The following is a 17,616-nucleotide window of genomic DNA, read 5'->3' as shown; positions in this document are numbered from 1 at the left end:
CCAAAACCATGACCCACTGAGTTACTCCAGCATTCTGTGCCTACCTTTTTTTTTACCGTATCTTGGTATGCGTGATAACAATATATCATATACCTTTCAATTTTGGTTGAAAATCAACAAAACTGGAAATATGAAATAGAAAAATACTGGAAACTCTCAGCACCTGTGGCACAAGAAACCATTTATGTTCCAATTCCTGATCTGCTGAATGCTTCCGTAGTTTTTTTAGTTTTTTAATTTCACTTCTTGGTCACCTTTTGAAAACTCAAGTTGGTGTTACGCAATTTCGCACGCACAAAACCATGCTGCTGCCTCTCCAAATGCATGCATTGAGCTACCTGCAAAACAAAGTCTTTCACAGTACCTCGGTGCACGTGACAATAATAAACCCAAATCTATTCAATAACATATCCATCACTGATGTAAGGCTCACTGGTCTGCAGTTACAGCCTTAACTCACAGACTTTTTTTTAATTAGAGGCACACATTAACCCAACCTCCAGTGCTTAACTGTTTTTACAGTTCCCACCTCCTCTGACAGCTCACTCCAGACACTGTGGAAAAAAACCGGATTCTTCTTTCTTTTTAACCTTTTCCTTTTTACCTTAAATCTATGCCCTCTAATTTCAGACATCTTACATAGAAACATAGAAACATAGAAATTAGGTGCAGGAGTAGGCCATTCGGCCCTTCGAGCCTGCACCGCCATTCAATATGATCATGGCTGATCATCCAACTCAGTATCCCGTACCTGCCTTCTCTCCATACCCCCTGATCCCCTTAGCCACAAGGGCCACATCTAACTCCCTCTTAAATATAGCCAATGAACTGGCCTCAAGTACCCTCTGTGGCAGAGAGTTCCAGAGATTCACCACTCTCTGCGTGAAAAAAGTTCTTCTCATCTCGGTTTTAAAGGATTTCCCCTTTATCCTTAAGCTGTGACCCCTTGTCCTGGACTTCCCTAACATCGGGAACAATCTTCCTGCATCTAGCCTGTCCAACCCCTTAAGAATTTTGTAAGTTTCTATAAGATCCCCTCTCAATCTTCTAAATTCTAGAGAGTATAAACCAAGTCTATCCAGTCTTTCTTCATAAGACAGTCCTGACATCCCAGGAATCAATCTGGTGAACCGTCTCTGCACTCCCTCTATGGCAATAATGTCCTTCCTCAGATTTGGTAAACATATACTACAGTGGAGCTGATCAAACATATTCTAGGACAATCTTGACTCAGAATTCCAGCACCTACTCTCTCTTGTGACTCCAGAATTGGGGTGGACTTTGGTCTAGAATTCCTGCCCATTGTTATTTGTAAATAAAGGACCAAATATTGGATGGAGGGTATTGGGCACTGCCTGATGCCGGAAGGGAGGATTAAATGGAGTGAGTGGGGTGGGGTTGTGTGATGGAGAGAGGGGAACAGGGATGGAGAGAGGGGGACAGGAATGGAGAGGGGAGGACAAGGATGGAGAGAGGAGCACAGGGATGGACAGAGAGGGGACATGGGCGGCGTTAGAGAGGCAGGGATTGAGAGAGGGGGGACAGGAGGGTAGTTAGAGAGGCAGGGATAGAATAAGTGTGGCAGGAATAGAGTGAGGGGGCAGGATGGAGTGAGGGAGAAGGGGTACAAGGATGCAGTTAAGGGGACCAGGATGGAGTGAGGGTGTAGGGACTGGAGTGAGGGATGAAGTGAAGGAGGGACAGGCAGCATGACCCTCAGGTAAGGGCATGGGTTTGCCATCACCGAAGCTGCTAGGCAACGGAGAGTCTTATTGCGCAGGCGCAGTATGCGACGGTGATGGCGGCTGCCCATGTGCGCAGGCGCGCCAAGATGGCGGCGGCAAGGTGCTGGGCGCGCTTGGTGTCGGTGACCTGGGGCTCGGCGGCCGGCTCATCGCTGCTGGACGCCGGGACCTGGCCCATCCTCGGCTCCCGGGGGCTAGCAACCACCTTCGCGAAGGGTCGTGGACTGCTGTCGACCGGCGGGCTAGGCCTGAGGCCCGGGCTGGAGCTGCGGCTCAGGCTGCCCGGTAAGGAGGGGGCCGGTGGCGGACGCCGGGACACGCGAGGCCGCTGTCCTGGACATCACAGGATACGGGCCCGAGGGGATGCTTAGCCCTCCCGGGCGGGAGAGGTGGATGCCCCTCGGCTATGACCCCTCCGTTGTCCCCACCTCCTGATCCCCACCCGGGGGCTTGGAGTCGGCAGACCCTTTGGGTGGGAGGAGAGGGCTGGACTCACGAAGTCCCGCGAATCTAAATGTTCACCACCACTTCTCATAGTCATATAACGTGCGCAACATCTGTCACTTTGCGCGAAACAAGGAATTGCAGATGCTTGTAGGGGGAAGAAAGCAGGAAGGGAGGTGGGCCCGGGATAAAGCCAGAAACTTGACAATTTCCCTCCTGGTATAAATGAGAGGTGGCGTGTGATAACAAGAAATGAGAAGTAGGAAGATTAGAAACGTATTCTTTGGAGATCTGTGTCCTTGTACAAAAATATAGAAACAAAGAACTGCAGATGCTGATTAATACCAAAAAGGACACGAAGTGCTAGAGTAATGTGCTAAGTTATTCCGGCACTATGTGTCCTTTATTGCACAAAAATGCTTTTTTTTCTTCTGGTACGTCAATAATTAACCCAGTTGGATTTATCCTCTCTTGCCTTACTGAATAAGAGCTATCTGAGCAACATTCTACATTGGAAGGTTGGTGACTGCTGTTGCTTCACCACTTGGCAAGCAGCAAGGTTTGCAGATGGTGGTTTTCAGTCCCCTGTACCAGATTTAGGATCTTGTCTGGTCAAATTGCTTCTTGTGTTCTCACATGCTTCTTGATATCATGTGGAGTGAATTGAATTAGCTGCAGGCAATCCTCTGTAGCAATGAGGTTCTCAGAAGAAGTAGAACCACATTGTCTGCCTCGTATTTCTGGCTGAAGATATTTGCAAATCCGTCAGCCTTGCCTGTGGTGGGATGTTTGCCTTGGTGGGGTTGAGAACCAAGGGCATAATCTCAGGGTAAAGATAAGGAGAAATTTATTCTGAGGGTTGTAAATGTTTACAATTCTTTACCCTGGAGAACTGGATGCTGAGTCTAAGTTTATTCTAGGCAGAGAGAATTTTTTAGATCACAGAGGAAGTGATGGTTTTGGGATGGGAGAGAAAATGGAGTGGAACTTAATGGTAGCCAGCCATGATCTTGTTGACTAGAACAGACAAGAGGGGATGTTCTCATTTTCTGTACATGCATTAAGGGAATTTGAGCAGCGAAAGAAATCACACATTCACAATGGACAGATGGAGTTAAAAGTTATATGTAAAGTACAGAGAAAAGTATCCTGTCTGAGGCTGCGCCACTGTACCAACCAGAGATTGGAAGCTGCATTCCAGTCTCAGTATGAATACAGATTCACTACCCCCGGGAATCAGAACGGTGACCCTTTGGTGCCCTTCCTCTGGGCAAACGTTCCACTTGTTATAATTCCCATAGTGATAACTAAATGTTGTTACTAACTGTTGCTTTTCATCTCTCCCCCACCCCTCACCCTGCTTTTCCAGGCTCTGCTCCTTATCCAGTGGGTGTGGCTGGATTTCATACCACTACTGGTTTGGCCAAGACTGATTATTATGAGGTATTAGGGATCTCACGCAAATCGACGCAGCGGGAGATTAAAAAAGCCTATTATCAGGTATGGAGGAGGAGGTTGCTTTAACCAGTTTTAATTTTCCCATTCTGTAGCCTAATATTCTGGCAGATAACCAGTGAACCGACCAACCTTTCTGACATCAGGCAGCATCTCTCACCTAACCCATCTGATCATCTGACGGCAGAAACAATAACCATGTGACAGAAGTCTATCCCTTTGGTCTCACCCGCTCTTCTGGAGGGCCTGGTTTTGCCAATGCACCATTTTATGTGACCAAGTATATGGAACAAACTGCCAGAGGAAATAGTAGAGACAGGGACGGTAATGATATTTAATAGACACTTGGACAAGCACAGGGATGGGAGAGATGTGGGCCTGCTTGAAGCAAGGGATATTTTGCACCTTGGTCAGAATGTACGAGTTGGAGCGAGGGGCCTGATTCCATGCTGCACAACTATCTGACTCTAAATGTCCGCATAGGAATTATGAACAGGGGTTAGCAGGATCCACTATGGAAAGGTAAAACACAAAGTGCTGGAGTAACTCAGCAGGTCAGGCAGCATCTCCTGAGGGAATGGACAGATGATATTTTGGGTTGGGACCCTTTCGCCTGATTGTGGTGGAGAGGGGAGGGAGCGGGAAGAGAGGTCGGGGTAGGCCAAAGCCTGACAAGTGATAGGTGAGGGGCGAGTTTGATTGGCAGATGGGTGGATAAAGGCCAGTGATGAAAAAGGGTGTCAGCTAAGCAGAGAAGTAAAATGTAAAGCCGGAGGGATATAGGTGGAAGGGGACAGTGGGGAGGGGAAGGGGGCAGGATAGTGGGAAAAATAGGTACGCACTGTGGTAGGAGGGGGTTCACGGGAATGAGAGTTGGGGGAGATGGGGGTGTTACGTACAATTGGAGTATTCAATTGGAAGGCGTTGCGAGGCTAAACCGCAAAATATGGCCATACCTGCAAAGTGCCGCAGTAGGCCCTGATAGTGGGATCACAGACTTGCCTCATCGTCTCTCTAATCTGTGATCAAGGCTTTGTATCCTCTGGTGCTGCCCCAATCCCGCAATGTGGCATAGGCTGGTGACTGAATAGTGTGGCATAGGCTGGTAACTGAATGTAGAGTGGCATAGGCTGGTGACTGAACACACCTCATGGGACTTACCTACTCCCTCTGATGTTTTAGACAGTGGACTATAGTTTGCCTGGATCTGTGACACCACAAGAGGCAGTGGGAATGGCTGCTGTCGAGTCAAATTTAACTGTCTTTTCATAAATGTGTTTTTTAAAATATAGTCTGAATTAATCATCATTGTATTTGGAACACTGAAACAAAATAAATCAAAACTGATTAGAATGGGAAGCTTGCTGACATCCACTTTGGGATGTGTGTGCCAGTGAAGCCTTCGGGAGAGAGGTTGGTCTCCATGTGATATCGCAGTTCAATTGTTTCTGTTGCTCCACAGCTTGCAAAGAAGTACCACCCAGACACAAACAAGGACGACCCAAAGGCAAAGGAGAAATTTTCCCAGCTGGCAGAAGCTTATGAGGTACTGGATCTGCTCTGATAATGGCCGGTGGGAGCATTGGTTGGCAACAATCCCACTGGACTTCCTGGGGCAGGGGGAAAGGGTTGTGTGGACACTGCAGTCATTGAGAGATCTGTGATCAAGGATCTGTATCCTCTGGTGCTGCCCCAGTCCTACAATGTGGTATAGGCTGGGCCAGACAGCATTGTGTGTTGGACAGAGCGAGGGTGAGAGTTTTCTACTGGATCAGTACAGTGCAATGGGTTGAATGGCCCCTAAGAGCAGCAAATGCCCTGTGTTTCCATCAGAGGCAGCACAGTGGAAGTGTCCGAGATGTCAATTTCCTAATGGCTGTGGGTGTTGCGGGTGTTCATTTCCCCCCCCCCCCCCCCAGTCCCCTTCCACCACTATCCCTCCTTTTTGTTTTAAATTTCACTCTTCTTTACGCCTTATCTGACAATCTTTTGTCCCCTTTTCATCTTGAGCCCTTGTCCACCCATTTGCCAATCACCCCCTCCTTGCCTGTATCCACCTGTCATTTGCGAGGCATGGACCTGCCCCCTTCTCTGTTCCAGCTTCCTCCGCCCTTCCACAATCAGTCTGAAGAAGGGAACTGACCCAAAACATTGTCTGTTCACCCCTTCACCAGATGTTGCCTGACTTGCTGAGTTCCTCCAGCACTTTGTTTTACTCGAGATTCCAGCGTCTATAATTTTTGATAGATTGACAGCAGGGTACAGGCCCTTAAGCCCAGCAAGCCCACGCTGACCATTGATCGCCCATTCACACTAGATTTATATTACCCCCCTTTCTCATCCGCTTCCTGCGCACTAGAGAGTCCAATTGATCTACAAACCAGCATGTCTTTGGGATGTGGGAGAAAATCCTCACTGTCACAGGGAGAATGTGCAAACTCCACACAGACAACACCCAAGGTCTTGATCAAACGGGGGTCTTAGGCAATGTGAGGCAGTGGGTGGGCCGTCGGGCCTGGTTTCACGCTGCATCTCTAAGCTAAACTGCTGGGCAGTACCCAAGGCTGTTTTCATTGCCAGGCACTGGCCACAGTTTCTTCTTTGCCAGGTTTAAGGCTCAAGCTAATGCCACTGTTGTTGGTAGGTGTTGAGCGACGAGGTGAAGAGGAAGCAGTATGACACGTATGGGGCGGCGGGCTTCGATGCCAGCACGGCGCGAGGCCAGCAGTACTGGCAGGCGGGGCCCTCCGTCGATCCAGAGGAACTGTTCCGCCGCATCTTTGGGGAGTTCTCTGGGTCTCGGTTCACGGATTTCAACAGCATGTTTGACCAACCACATGAGGTGAGTGTACTGACTGCCCGGTTATACAGAGCTGGTACTACAGGGGGTACAGTTCCCCACTCTCACCACCTCCTCTGTCCCCCCTCCAAGATACTGTTGGGGTCAGAGGCTCCTGAGGGGATTGTTCGTGAACATGCACATGCAGATACTCCTAGATTATATTCAGAACCAGCCACCTACTGTACAGAGCATCCGCAGTTCCTTGAGGAAAGTCTCCCTCCATTCCAGTAGAAACAAAGAACAGATGCTGTTTCTTACCAATGATAAACTCAAAGTGTTGGAATAACTCAATAACAGCATTTCTGGAAGAAAAGGATGGGTGATGTTTTTGCCAATCTGAACAAGGGTCCCGACCTGAAATATCACCCTCCTTTTTCTCCAAAGATGCTGCCTGACCCGCTGAGTTACTCTAGCACCTAATGTCCATCCCTCTATTCCAATGCTGTTTGGGTCATTTCATTCACACCGAGCACCTTAGGCATGTGTTTGCTCTGCAGATTGAGCGGCTGCCACTTGGGACATGAGATTTCTACAAAATGTCCACAATTCTGGGAACTTTGTACGATGTTTTAGAAGACTTCGGTTTACCACATCAGAGACTGTTCCACCCCCCTCAGGAGCTGGTGACAGCTGAGAACACTGCACTGACTCCCAAGATCTGAGCCATTTCCTATTTTTTGGAAATCTGGTTGCTTCATTGCTTGGGTTTGCAAACAGCTGTGCCCAAAACCACAAGAAGTTGCAGGGAGTTGTGGATGTAGCCCAGTTCATCACACAGACCAGAATCCCCACCATCGACTCCATCTACATTTCACGTTGCCTCTGGATAGCAAACAGTATAATCGATGACCTTCCTGGTCATTCCCACTTCTCCTCGCTTCCATTGGGCAGAACACACAGAAGCTTGAAAGTACACCACCAGATTCAGGAATATCCTTAACCCTGTTCTTATCAGACTTCTGAATGGCCCTCCCATTTTCCAACATACCTCATTGCAGACATTGGGCTGCAATGCTGTACCAAGCAATATATTCTGCATTCTGGTATTTTTTTCTTTGCCACTACCTGTTGCACTTTGCATGGCTTGATTGTACTCATGTTTAGTATGATCTGATTTAATTGGCTAGCATGCAAATAAAAGCTTCTCACTGTATCTTGGTTCACCGATAACGCTGCCAACCGAGTGCCAGTAACGACCACCTTCAGGCCTCCGTGTGCAGACGAACCTGTTTGTGATTCACTTCTTCAATCTCTTCAGTTGACTGAGAAAAGTTTGGGTCCAGTTCTCTCAGAAACCTCTCTGATTTATCACTATTTAAGGGGACACCATCAAATAAATAGTCAACAAATTATCGTTTTATGTTAAAGGAGTGAATTTTGATTTAAGCTAGCAATCCCTGAAAGGAAGAGACTGTTGTTTAAAGCTGTTTGTTGGCTGTCGGTGATGATGTTGCTTCATCTCACTGCCGTGCTGTGATTGCTGCTCCCCTCAGTACATCATGGAGCTGACCTTCACACAAGCTGCAAAGGGAGTGAACAAGGAGATCTCAGTGAACCTGGACGACACGTGCCACCGATGTGATGGCAAAGGGAACGAGCCGGGAACGAAGGTCGAGCACTGCCACTACTGCAACGGGACTGGCATGGTACGTACAAACTAAACAGGGCCATTCGGCCCACCTTTCTATGCACGCGTAATATTGAAATCCAGGGCACACGACTGTTGTATCCTCCTCGTCCAGCTTGATGGAGCTGCTGCGCACGTTTTGCCAGGGCCACTGTGGTACCATGCCTTGTCCAAGAGTGTCACACAGCATGGAAACAGGCCCCACTCCTCCATGCAAACATGATGCCCCACCTAGTTAGTCCCATTTACCCTCATTTGACCCATGTCCCTTTAAACCTGTTCTAGCCTTGTACCTGTCCATGTGACTTTAATAGCTGGTAGAGTCGCTGGCCACACCGAGCCAGGGACCTGGGTTCGATTCTGACCTCGGGTGCTGTTTGTGTGGAGTTTGCGCACTCTCCCTGTGACCGCGTGGATGCTCCAATTTCCTCCTACATCCCAAAGATGTGTGAGTTTGTAGGTTAATTGGCCTCTGTAAAATTGCCCCAGGTGTATAGGGAGTGGATGAGAAAGTGGGATAACATAAACCTAGTATGAACAAATGATCGACGGTCAGCGTAGATAAAGTGAGCTGTAGGGCCTGTTTCCATACTGTATCTTTTAATCTATCAATCAAGTGTTGTTCTAGTACCTGCTTCAACTGCCTCCTGTGGTAGCTTGTTCTCAGCTCCCATCTCCCTGTGTGCAGAAGTTGCCTCTCAAGATTGTTTGTGTTGCTGTGACAGGAAACGCTGAACACGGGTCCATTTGTGATGCGTTCCACGTGCCGGCGCTGTGGAGGCAGAGGCTCGGTCATGACAACGCCCTGCATCGTTTGCCGAGGTAGCGGGCAGAGCAAGCAGAAGAAGACTGTGATGGTGCCTGTTCCAGCTGGTGAGACTTGGGCAGCAACCAAATCCCATTTCCCAGGAACTTCAGTGAAAGGAACCTCGGGGAGGAAGTCCAAACACATTCCAGTCTTTCAGAGCAACACAGGAACAAGCCCTTCAGCCCACAGTGTCGGACATGATACCCAGTTAAACTAATCACCTCTGCCTGCATGTGATCCATATCCCTCCATTCCCTCACCTCTCTGTGTAAAAAAAAAAACTTTACCAGCGCATCTACTTTGAACCTTGCCTCCCTCACCACAAAGCTATGCCCTTTGACATTTCCACCCTTGGGGGGGAGGGGGAGTGAGGGAAGAATCTGACTGCCTTCCATTTCTGTGCCTCTTATAATTTTATAAACTTCTCTAGGGTCTCCCTTCTGCCTCAGTGTATGGATCAATGAGTGGGAGGGTAATGGAATTGAGGACGGTTTATCCATAGTCTAAACATCGGCATCAGCCCTTATGACCACGTCACCTCATCTGATTCATCCTGTGATGATGCTTGTGTGAGAGCCGGGCCAGAGGGGGTGAGGTTGGTGAGCAGCCCACGTCCCATGCTGCTGCTGTGGTCTAATGGCCTGATTCTACAGGGAGTCGGTGCTGAACCTGGGCCACAGGCCTCCCAGGTGCTGCTTTACTGGGAGCAGTGGCTGCCAGTTCTGGCGCCTGTATCTGCGCTGTGCCTGATCTAACTTGTATGCACCTTGCAGGGGTGGAGGACGGACAGACAGTACGCATGCCGGTGGGGCGCAAGGAGATCTTCATCACCTTCAGGGTAAGTCACGGTCATGCATCACCCCCCCTCACAGCTGGTCTGCAGCATGCGAGGACTGGAACGTGAAACACATGGACAGCACAGGAACAGGACTGTCTCTGTTAGACATGCTAAATGAATCACATCTGCCTTCACATGATCTCGAGGGCTGGAGTGAAAGGGAACTTCGGGCAGCAAGTCCAAGCTTGTAGAACAGCAGATAGACCAAAGTGCTGGGGTAACTCATCATGAATGATGGCTGGAGCCAAATCATGAATGTATCTTGGAATCACCATGATCCTATCACTAATATAGCCAATGAGGCCAGTTCATTGGCTATATTTAAGAGGGAGTTAGATGTGGCCCTTGTGGCTAAGGGGATCAGGGGGTATGGAGAGAAGGCAGGTACGGGATACTGAGTTGGATGATCAGCCATGATCATATTGAATGGCGGTGCAGGCTCGAAGGGCTGAATGGCCTACTCCTGCACCTAATTTCTATGTTTCTATGTTTCTAATCTGTAGAACAGCTCGGACCTGCTGTCAGAGAAACACCCTCTCTTCATAGACCAAGCTAATGTTGGATCCAATTTACCAACTTGTCTTGGATCCCAAGTGATTTAATCTTCTGCAGCAGCCTACACTGTGGGACCCTTAATAAAGTCCATGCCCTACCCTCATTAATTATCTTCGTCACTTCCTCAAAAAAAATCAATTGAATTTGAGAGAGAAGACCAGCTTCCCGCACAAAGCAATACTGGAGGGCACTTCAGATACCAACAGTCTGGCTGATTGCTGTAAGGTGGAGAGTGTGACTGTTTATACTTCCCATCTGGAGACCACATCTGGAGGTGTGCAGTCAGAAGCAAGATGTCAGCCCCCTTGGTTACTGTGGTGGGGGAGCACGAAATGCCAAGAGTCAACAATCAAGTGTTTTATTATCATATGTCCTGAAAAGAACGGACATTCTTACTTGCAGCAGCAGAACAGATATGTAAACATAGTACTCTGTAAAACCCATAAAAAAAGCAACAAAGATGTCTTTAAAAATGTATATGTATAACAGACAAATAAACAAACGATAATAGTGCAAAGTCAAAAATAATGTCCCCAAGTTTACATCCGGGACCTGTTTGTAGTGTTTAATAGCCTGATGGTTGTAGGGAAGAAGCTGCTCGTGTACCTGGACATTAGTCTTCAGGCTCTTATATAATTGTATGGGATTATAAGTTTTGTGCCTGCAAGCTAATGGTCACTTCTGCTAGGGATCATTGCGCTTGCTGCTAGTCTGGAGGTAGTGGGTCTGGAGGGGGGGGTGAGAGCTTGCAGTGGGACCTTCAATATTGGATGGTTCACTTTCCCTACGTTATTCAGGTCCAGAGGAGCTCGACCTTCCGGCGGGACGGAGCGGACATTCACTCCGACCTGCACATATCCATCGCGCAGGCCGTTCTCGGAGGCACTGCCCGAGCTCAGGGGCTGCACGAGACCCTCAACATCACGGTAAGTGTGGCTGGCTGCAGCCGGCAGCATCCAGGCACCGTTCTCTGTATGTGTTGAGTCATATCATGAGACCAGTGCCCCTTGAGATCAAACAGCTCTACCACCACCATCCTTTTGAAGGCACTAGCTGCCTTTTTGAGGCAGTGTTCCCTGCAGATCCTGTGTGATGGGCACTGGTTCACACCAGCATCTCTCACTGCCTCTCTTAAATTGAATGTCTGTTTTAGCATTGGAAGAGTCTGATGTTTCCCTTCGCGTCCCCACCCCCCCCCTCCCCTCCCCTCTCTGCTTTATCTGTGGTCTGGCAGTGAGCCCAGACCCTGCCCTAGCTGTAGCTGATTACACTCCATCTGTCTGCAGATCCCTGCTGGGATTCAGGTCGATCAGAGGATTCGACTCGCTAGTAAAGGTATCCCAAAGGTCAACAGTTACGGATACGGAGATCACTACATCCACATCAAGGTGAAAATCCCCAAGTGAGTATGGCCAGCTGCCTGTGGCTGGGAGTAGAGTGGTGGGCATCTTACTGTTGGGCCATCAACAGGAGTTCAGTGTGTGGAAGTAAACCTCCTTCGTGCTGTGGTGGAAGATGAGTATTGATCTGAAATGGTACTCTCTCTGCTTGGCAGGAGGCTATCGTCTAGGCAGAGCTCCCTGATGGCAGCTTATGCGGAGGAGGAGACAGAGGTGGAGGGCACAGTTAATGGAATCGTTAACACAGCTACAGGTGAGCAACATGTTTACAGCGCAGAGCTACGGCTGAGGATGTGTCAACCCCAAACTAGTTATAGGAGCAGGAGGAGGCCATTTTGCCAGAACCTGCTCGACCGTTCCACAAGACCATGGCTGATCCTTTGCCTGTGAGTTTTCTGCTCTGTTCCCATAGACCTTGATTCATCTTGTATTCAGTAAAATATCCATCTCTCTTTGGAATACAATGGCTGAGCCTCCAGGATAAAGAATTCCAAAGGTTCACGACACACAGAGGTTTTCCACATCTCTGTCCAAAATAGCATGTCTTTTATCCTGTAATGGTGACCCCCTGCTACTCTGGTGTGGCCTCTGCGTATTATACATGTCTCATTGAGTACGGAGGCCTGGCCTTCTCCATCTCTCCTCGCACAGTGCCCTCCATAATGTTTGGGATAAACCCATCATTTATTTATTTGCCTCTATACTCCACAATTTGAGATTTGTAATAGAAAAAAACACTTGAGCAGATAAGATGTGTCTATACACTTCAAAATTCATTATGCTACTACCGTCAGCAGTTGTATCATCAATGAAGATAAGTGAGCCAGTACCTTCAGCAGCCAAACATGCCCAGGCCATAACACCCCCACCACAGATGAGGTGATATGCTTTTGATCTTGGGCAGTTCCTTCTCTCCTCCATACTCTGCTCTTGCCATCACTCTGATAAAAGTTAATCTTCATCTCATCTGTCCACAAGACCTTGGTTAAAGTGCACATTATCAGATTTTATTAAAAGGGTTTTTTTATATATTTTGGTTTAACCATGTAGAAAATACAGCTGTGTTTATACAAGCCCCCCCCCCCCCATTTCAGGGACACGTGGCTTCACAGGCGTGTGTAATTGCTCAGGTGTGTTTAAATGCCTTATTAATGCAGGCATAAGAGAGCTCTCAGCACTTAGTCTTTCCATCACCTTTGGAAACTTTTATTGCTGTTTATCAACATGAGGACCAAAGTTGTGCCAATGAAAGTCAAAGAAGCCATTATGAGACTGAGAAACAAGAATAAAACTGTTGTAGAGACATCAGCCAAAACCTTTGGCTTACCAAAATCAACTGTTTGGAACATCATTAAGAAGAAAGAGAGCACTGGTGAGCTTAATAATCGCAAAGGGACTGGCAGGCCAAGCAAGACCTCCACAGCTGATGACAGAAGAATTCTCTCTATGATAAAGAAAAATCCGCAAACACCTGTCCGACGGATCAGAAACACTCTTCAGGAGTTGGGTGTGGATTTGTCAATGACCACTGCCCACAGAAGACTTCATGAACAGAAATACAGAGGCTACACAGCAAGATGCAAACCATTGGTTAGTTGCAAAAATTGAATGGCCTGGTTACAGTTTGCCAAGAAGTACTTAAAAGAGCAACCACAGTTCTGGAAAAAGATCTTGTGGACAGATGAGGCGAAGATTCTTGACATACCGACTCTCCGTAATCCTCTCAGGAAGTAGAAGCGCTGATGTGCTTTCTTTATGATTGCATCAGTGTTCTGGGACCAGGAGAGATTTTCGGAAATATGCACACCCAGGAATTTGAAGTTCTTGACCCTTTCCACCATCCTATATATACACGGGACTGTGGGATCCCATCCTACCCCTTCCGAAGTCCACAATCAGTTCCTTGGTTTTGCTGGTGTTGAGAGCCAGGTTATTGTGCTGGCACCATTTGGTCAATTGGTCGATCTCACTTCTATACTCTGACTCGTCCCCATCAGTGATAAGTCCCACAACAGTGGTGTCGTCGGAAAACTTGATGATGGAGTTCGCACTATGTCCAGCTACGCAGTCATGAGTATAGTGTGTACAGCAGGGGGTTGAGCACGCAGCCTTGAGGTGCTCCCGTGCTGATTGTTATCGAGGATGACACATTTCCACCAATACAGATAGACTGTGGTCTGTGAATGAAGAAGTCGAGGATCCAATTGCAGAGGGATGCGCAGAGACCCAGATCTGAGAGCTTGGTAACCAGCTTCGAGGGGATGATGGTATTAATATAATGAGCTGTGATCAATGAATAACAGCCTGACATATGAGTTTATGTTGTCCAAGTGGTCCAGAGCGGAGTGGATAGCCAGTGAAATCGCATCCACCGTTGATCTGTTGTGGCGGTAAGCAAACTGCAGTGGGTCCAGGTTTTTGTCGAGGTATGAGTTGATTTGCGTCATGATCAGCCGCTCAGAGCACTTCATCACCACTGACATTAGTGCCACAGTTCAAACAAGTGTCTCAAAACGCATTGGCCGGCGGTTCATTCTACAGCAAGACAATGATCCCAAACATACTGCTAAAGTAACAAAGTTAAAAAATGGTCAATTCTTGAGTGGCCAAGTCATTCACCCGATCTGAACCCAATTGAGCATGCCTTTTATATGCTGAAGAGAAAACTGAGGGGGATTAGCCCCCAAAACAAGCATAAGCTAAAGATGGCTGCAATACAGGCCTGGCAGAGCATCACCAGAGAAGACAACCAGCAACTGATGATGTCCATGAATCGCAGAATTCAAGCAGGCAGGGGGGACGGACTATGTATAAACACTGCTGTAATTTCTACATGGTGAAACCGAAATGTCAGAATTTAATAAAGTGTATTTTTATACAATGTGTACTTTAACCACATGTGATTTTTTTTCTATTACAAATCTCAAATTGTGCAGTACAGAGGCAAATAAATAAATGATGGGTCTTTGTCCCAAACATTATGGAGGGCACAGTAGGACAGCCTTCAAAAACCAGCTTAGTGAATCCTCTCCAGTCCCACTGTAATAAGAATATCCTTCCATGGGCAAGACCAAAGTTGTGTACAATACGAAGTGTGGAGTCACTAAGACCCTACCAAAGGCATCTTACGCTTTTACTCAAATCTTCATGCAATAAAGGCAAGTTCCATTAATTAAATGCATGTCGTATCTGCATGTTTGTGATTTACGTTCAATACTTGGGGACCTTTTGCTGTTGATGTTTCCCATCATTTAAAAATATACGTAACATCATTTGTTGTTTGTGCTGAGGTCGGTGACCTCATTGTTCTGTGGTTCCCCACTCATTAATAACTCAAATGTCAGCATTTCCATCACAACTCTTTCCTATTTAGTTTTGTCGTCTTAGTGCTTTTGCCGCTGGTTTTGATTAGATTTCTCACTGTCAGATTTCTTTGCCCTTGGAGAGGAATGTGGGAGGGGGAAAGAAACTTTAGCTGCTTACCCTGGGTGTTTGACCCAAGAGATAGAACAGAGATGATCTGACTGCTATTAACACCACTTCATCCTTTACTTTACACTGTTTCTCTTGTCGGTAATTTCTTTCCCTGTGACGTCTGACCCTGGGCTCGCTGTTTGTACCTACAGGCACTGAAGCCCAGGCGAGGACTGAGACGGGGGAAAGACAGGCAGAGAAACCAGAGGCAGAGCCTGGGGAAAACAAGGAAGGATTCCTGACCAAATTAAAGCGCATGTTAAGTTGATGTGTCAGAGGTAGGACATCTTTTTGTTTTGGATCAGTCTGAAGAAGGGTCTCGACCCGAAACGTCAACCATTCCTTCTCTCCAGAGATGCTGCCTGATTTGCTGAGTTACTCCAGCAGGTTGTGTCTATCATAGAAACATAGAAATTAGGTGCAGGAGTAGGCCATTCGGCCCTTCGAGCCTGCAATAATGTCCTTCCTCAGAAATGGAGACCAAAACTGCACGCAATACTCCTGGTGTGGTCTCACCAAGACCCTGTACAACTGCAGTAGAACTTCCCTGCTCCTATACTCAAATCCTTTTGCTATGAAAGCCAACATACCATTCGCTTTCTTTACTGCCTGCTGCACCTGCATGCCTACCTTCAATGACTGGTGTACCATGACACCCAGGTCTCGCTGCATCTTCCCCCTTTCCCAATCGGCCACCATTTAGATCATCTTTTTGTTTTCCTGTCACTATTGAGACTGGTCAGGTCATCCACTGTTTGGAGGCTTTGGAGCATTATTGAAACTGTAATGATACTTGGAGCCCGGCTCTGACCCACCCTGTTCACCGCTGAGCTAGTTAAATGTGTCGGTCATGGATCACAGACGAATCCCTGGGTGGGACACTGTAGTCACAAGGGATGTAGGTTTTGACAGGCTGATTCTTGGTGCATCAGGCACAGTGCAAAACATGCTCTTCTGTGGAGAGCACTCTCCTGTGGAGAGCACAGGAATCAGTGCAGAGCCCTCACTATTTTTGGGTGATGTTTAGGGTCGGGATCCTTCACCAGTCTGGAGAAGGATCCCGATCATTAAACGCCACCCATCTTTTGTTTTCAAAGATGCTTCCTGACCCGCTGTGTTACTCCAGCATTTTGTGTAGATATTTGGTAAATACCAGCATCTACAGTTCTTTTCTACACCTCAACTATTTATGATCTGTTTTTACTTGAAGGGACAGGGAAATGTGATTGTGTAAATGTAGGTGGGGAAGCAGGTTGTGATGCATACTGCATAAGGTTATAGACTGAGTGGGCAAAGAATTGGAGGTGAATACATGGTGGAGACATGAGGTAATCCACCTGGACAGTAAAAGATTTGCATGGCGAGCGTTTTGGAGATATGTGTGCCTTGTTCACAAAACAAAGCCAGCTTACATATACAGTAAAGGGGACAGAGTAGGAGATTATTGCTAATGCTGAGGGTGCAGACGCAAGGAACTGCAAATGCTGGTTACAAAAAAACTGTTGGAGACCCACATCTATTCCAGAGAAGTTACCTGAGCCGCTGAGTTACTCCAGCACTTTGTCTTTTTTCGTGCCTGAGTAGGCTGTTAATAAGAGTGCAGTTTTGGTGTTTTTAAGGGATACACCAGCTGTCGACACAGTTGGGAAAGGTCATTAAATTGACTGCTGAGATGAAGGGTTGGTCATGTGAAGAAAGGTTGATGAGGTTGTGCCTCAGAGTTGGACAGGAGATTAGATGAGATTCTAGACTCAGTGAATGTCCCCCCTCATTGGGGAATCCACTACACAGGAGCCTGCAGTCAGAAGTTTATCATTTAAGACAGAAATTAGAAATTTCTCATCCAACCTGTGTATCTCTGCTGTGAAGGCGAGTCATTCAAGAGCAAGACATGGCCTTTGAAAGATAGTTGAATCGAGGATTGACGTGAACAAACTGGAACAGAGGCCAAGATCAGATCAGCCATGATCTTTGTGATTGAACAGTGTGTGTGGTTGAAGGTTCAGATACCACATTCACTCATTGGTTATCTCATGCTTGCTGTGTGGGTGCTCTGTGAACATATTCTGCCACTCTCAGACTTACACATGGCCCAGCTTTGCTGAACCTGTTGGAAAGTCCTGCACGTTTCACTGGTTGCACTTTGATTGCAGGAAAACGTTCAAGTGGGAACTGAGCCAAGCTGGTGTGTGGATGCACGAATGCCACTGACAGTGGAGCAGGGACTGCTGCAGGAACTCCTTGTCCATGGAGCATGACACGAGCTGGAGCCCTCATTTTCCAATACGGAAGCCATTACATTTTATTTTAATTTTTGATTACTCTGTATAGTGTCAATAGCCATGTAAATATAGTGATAGATCTAATATTTAATCACAGCTGTTGCACTATGATTTGGACAAGATAAAATTGTGCTGCTAGTTGGAGT

At 47.3% G+C, this 17,616-nt stretch overlaps 1 protein-coding gene across 3 annotated transcripts; it reads left to right on the top strand.

Annotated features, from left to right (window-relative positions):
• Nucleotides 1–1,783: 1,783 nt before the first annotated feature.
• On the top strand, nt 1,784–17,608 carry dnaja3a (DnaJ heat shock protein family (Hsp40) member A3a). Of its 3 annotated transcripts, none has more exons than XM_055651513.1 (12): nt 1,784–2,030; nt 3,577–3,689; nt 5,107–5,190; nt 6,289–6,486; nt 7,980–8,132; nt 8,839–8,986; nt 9,695–9,759; nt 11,112–11,240; nt 11,601–11,716; nt 11,870–11,967; nt 15,341–15,466; nt 17,342–17,608. In XM_055651513.1, the coding sequence occupies exons 1-11, from the start codon at nt 1,799–1,801 to the stop codon at nt 15,454–15,456; spliced, it is 1,452 nt and encodes a 483-aa protein (XP_055507488.1). In that variant the 5' UTR covers nt 1,784–1,798; the 3' UTR covers nt 15,457–15,466; nt 17,342–17,608. The 3 variants fall into 3 exon arrangements, with proteins under 3 accessions (XP_055507488.1, XP_055507487.1, XP_055507489.1); XM_055651512.1 differs by having other exon boundaries at nt 3,559–3,689; XM_055651514.1 differs by lacking the exon at nt 15,341–15,466 and having other exon boundaries at nt 3,559–3,689.
• Nucleotides 17,609–17,616: the final 8 nt, after the last annotated feature.

The sequence above is a fragment of the Leucoraja erinacea genome, chromosome 20 (assembly GCF_028641065.1).
Source record: "Leucoraja erinacea ecotype New England chromosome 20, Leri_hhj_1, whole genome shotgun sequence".
NCBI lineage: Eukaryota > Metazoa > Chordata > Chondrichthyes > Rajiformes > Rajidae > Leucoraja > Leucoraja erinaceus.
This window is presented reverse-complemented; position numbering and strand designations above follow the sequence as displayed.

Bases quoted from the DNA above. Each gene is read 5' to 3' on its own strand.
- dnaja3a (XM_055651512.1), top strand. From the start codon at position 1,799: ATGGCGGCTGCCCATGTGCGCAGGCGCGCCAAGATGGCGGCGGCAAGG. The intron at 5,191-6,288 runs GTACTGGATCTG...TGTTGTTGGTAG, and splicing joins AGCTGGCAGAAGCTTATGAG to GTGTTGAGCGACGAGGTGAA. The intron at 8,987-9,694 runs GTGAGACTTGGG...TGCACCTTGCAG, and splicing joins GATGGTGCCTGTTCCAGCTG to GGGTGGAGGACGGACAGACA.